The sequence below is a fragment of the Wasmannia auropunctata genome, unplaced genomic scaffold (assembly GCF_000956235.1).
Source record: "Wasmannia auropunctata unplaced genomic scaffold, wasmannia.A_1.0 LD329148.1, whole genome shotgun sequence".
Lineage (NCBI taxonomy): Eukaryota > Metazoa > Arthropoda > Insecta > Hymenoptera > Formicidae > Wasmannia > Wasmannia auropunctata.
Window position 1 is genome coordinate 1 of NW_012033742.1, and position 1,588 is coordinate 1,588.

General features: G+C 30.8%; 1 protein-coding gene across 1 annotated transcript; it reads left to right on the plus strand.

Annotated features, from left to right (window-relative positions):
• Positions 1-666: 666 nt before the first annotated feature.
• Positions 667-1,584, plus strand: LOC105460088 (the record flags this gene model as incomplete). The annotated part of the gene is made up of 2 exons (XM_011706532.1): positions 667-982; positions 1,071-1,584. Coding segments are annotated over exons 1-2 (795 nt in total), but the record flags the coding sequence as incomplete, so codon positions are not given.
• Positions 1,585-1,588: the final 4 nt, after the last annotated feature.

Below are 1,588 nucleotides of genomic sequence, written 5' to 3' on the forward strand. Positions count from 1 at the left end.
ACCATAGAATACGATAACATCTAATAAGTAAAATTCGAAAGAGTACAATAACATTCCAATATGAAATATTATATAGCATTTATAAAATCACGAACCAAAGTCCGTATTCAAAACAATAAAATATTTTTCTTTCGTTTTCTATCATAGACATATAAGATCAAAAATTGGGTCAAAAAGTTCTGAGCCATTTTTTTCTACAATTTTTAATTAAGCAGTTATTCCCGAGTTAAATTAATCCAATCGACTCCGTTCTTTAGACGGGCGCACATCAGTGATCCGCGCGTGCAGTAGTGTGCGTGCATGAACATTATAGCGCTGAGCCATAGGCGACGTATAGCGGCGCGGTGCGCGGCTCACTGATGTGAGCCCGTCTACAGAACCGCGTCGATTGGATTAGTTTAATTTAGAAATGACTACTTAATTAAAAATTGCAGAAAAAAAAGACTCAGGACTTTTCGACTCAATTTTTGATCAGGAATAGCCCTATACATGATTAGTGGTCGCTATTTAAGTTACACTTGAAATAAATGGATAAGAGAATAAGTCAGATTTATGAAAGAAAACAGAAAGAAATAAACTAATATAAAATATATAATTAGGCCAATAGAATTTCTATTAAGAATTTAATTTTAAAATAAAAATACATCTTCAAACATTTTATCAATGTAATTTGATGTAAATTTATTATATTTATCAAGGACATGACTGACAAACAAGAGAAAATGAGCACAAAGGCAAAGCTTTCAAAATTACATTGTCCCTTTACGTGGGAAATATTAGACAGTTTTATAAAACATTCAACAGTATATCATGAAAGCAGTAACAACGAAAATAATCCGATGGATGATGAAACATTTGATCCATTAGAACAATTACTAATATGTTTATTCAAATGTTATAAAGCAGTGTCAAGCATAGATAAAGATGAGGCAACAAAAAGTGTTGAAAAAGCTGGAGAGATTTTAATACAAATTCAACAAGAGTATAATACACAATATTTATTCATTTATGTTACATTTTTAAAGTTTCTTAATATAGGTATAATGTTATTATATTGTGCATAATTACAGGAAAGAGTTTTGTCAGATGATACGAGCAATAGAACATGTTTTTTATGCCACAAAATGTTTCTTTCTATATGATGCTGATGATATGGATGGAGTGGAAGAAATATTACAAAATATTATCGATCCTGAAGAGTTCAGCAATATAGAATTAGGTGCTTTATATGGCTGCCAGAGTGTGATTTGGTCTATCTTAAACAATTTCGGCATGAACGAAGCAGTTGATACTGCTAAGAAAGCAGTGGAAAAGAATCAAGAGTGTGCATTATGGCACTTTATTCTCGCAAAGAATCTTAGACGCCAAAGACGTCTACAAAATATTTTATCTAACCCATCAGATATGGAAAAAAAACATTTTGAAATAGCATATGCTATGTCTAAGAATGATATGTTTGGAGTATATTATTTACAAATGCGCCTGGAATGTTTTTTTGAATATAGCAAAGAACGAAATTATATAATGAAGAAAAATGCTAATGAAAGAGATGTGGTACATACAGCTAAACAAATTTTAAATACAAAAC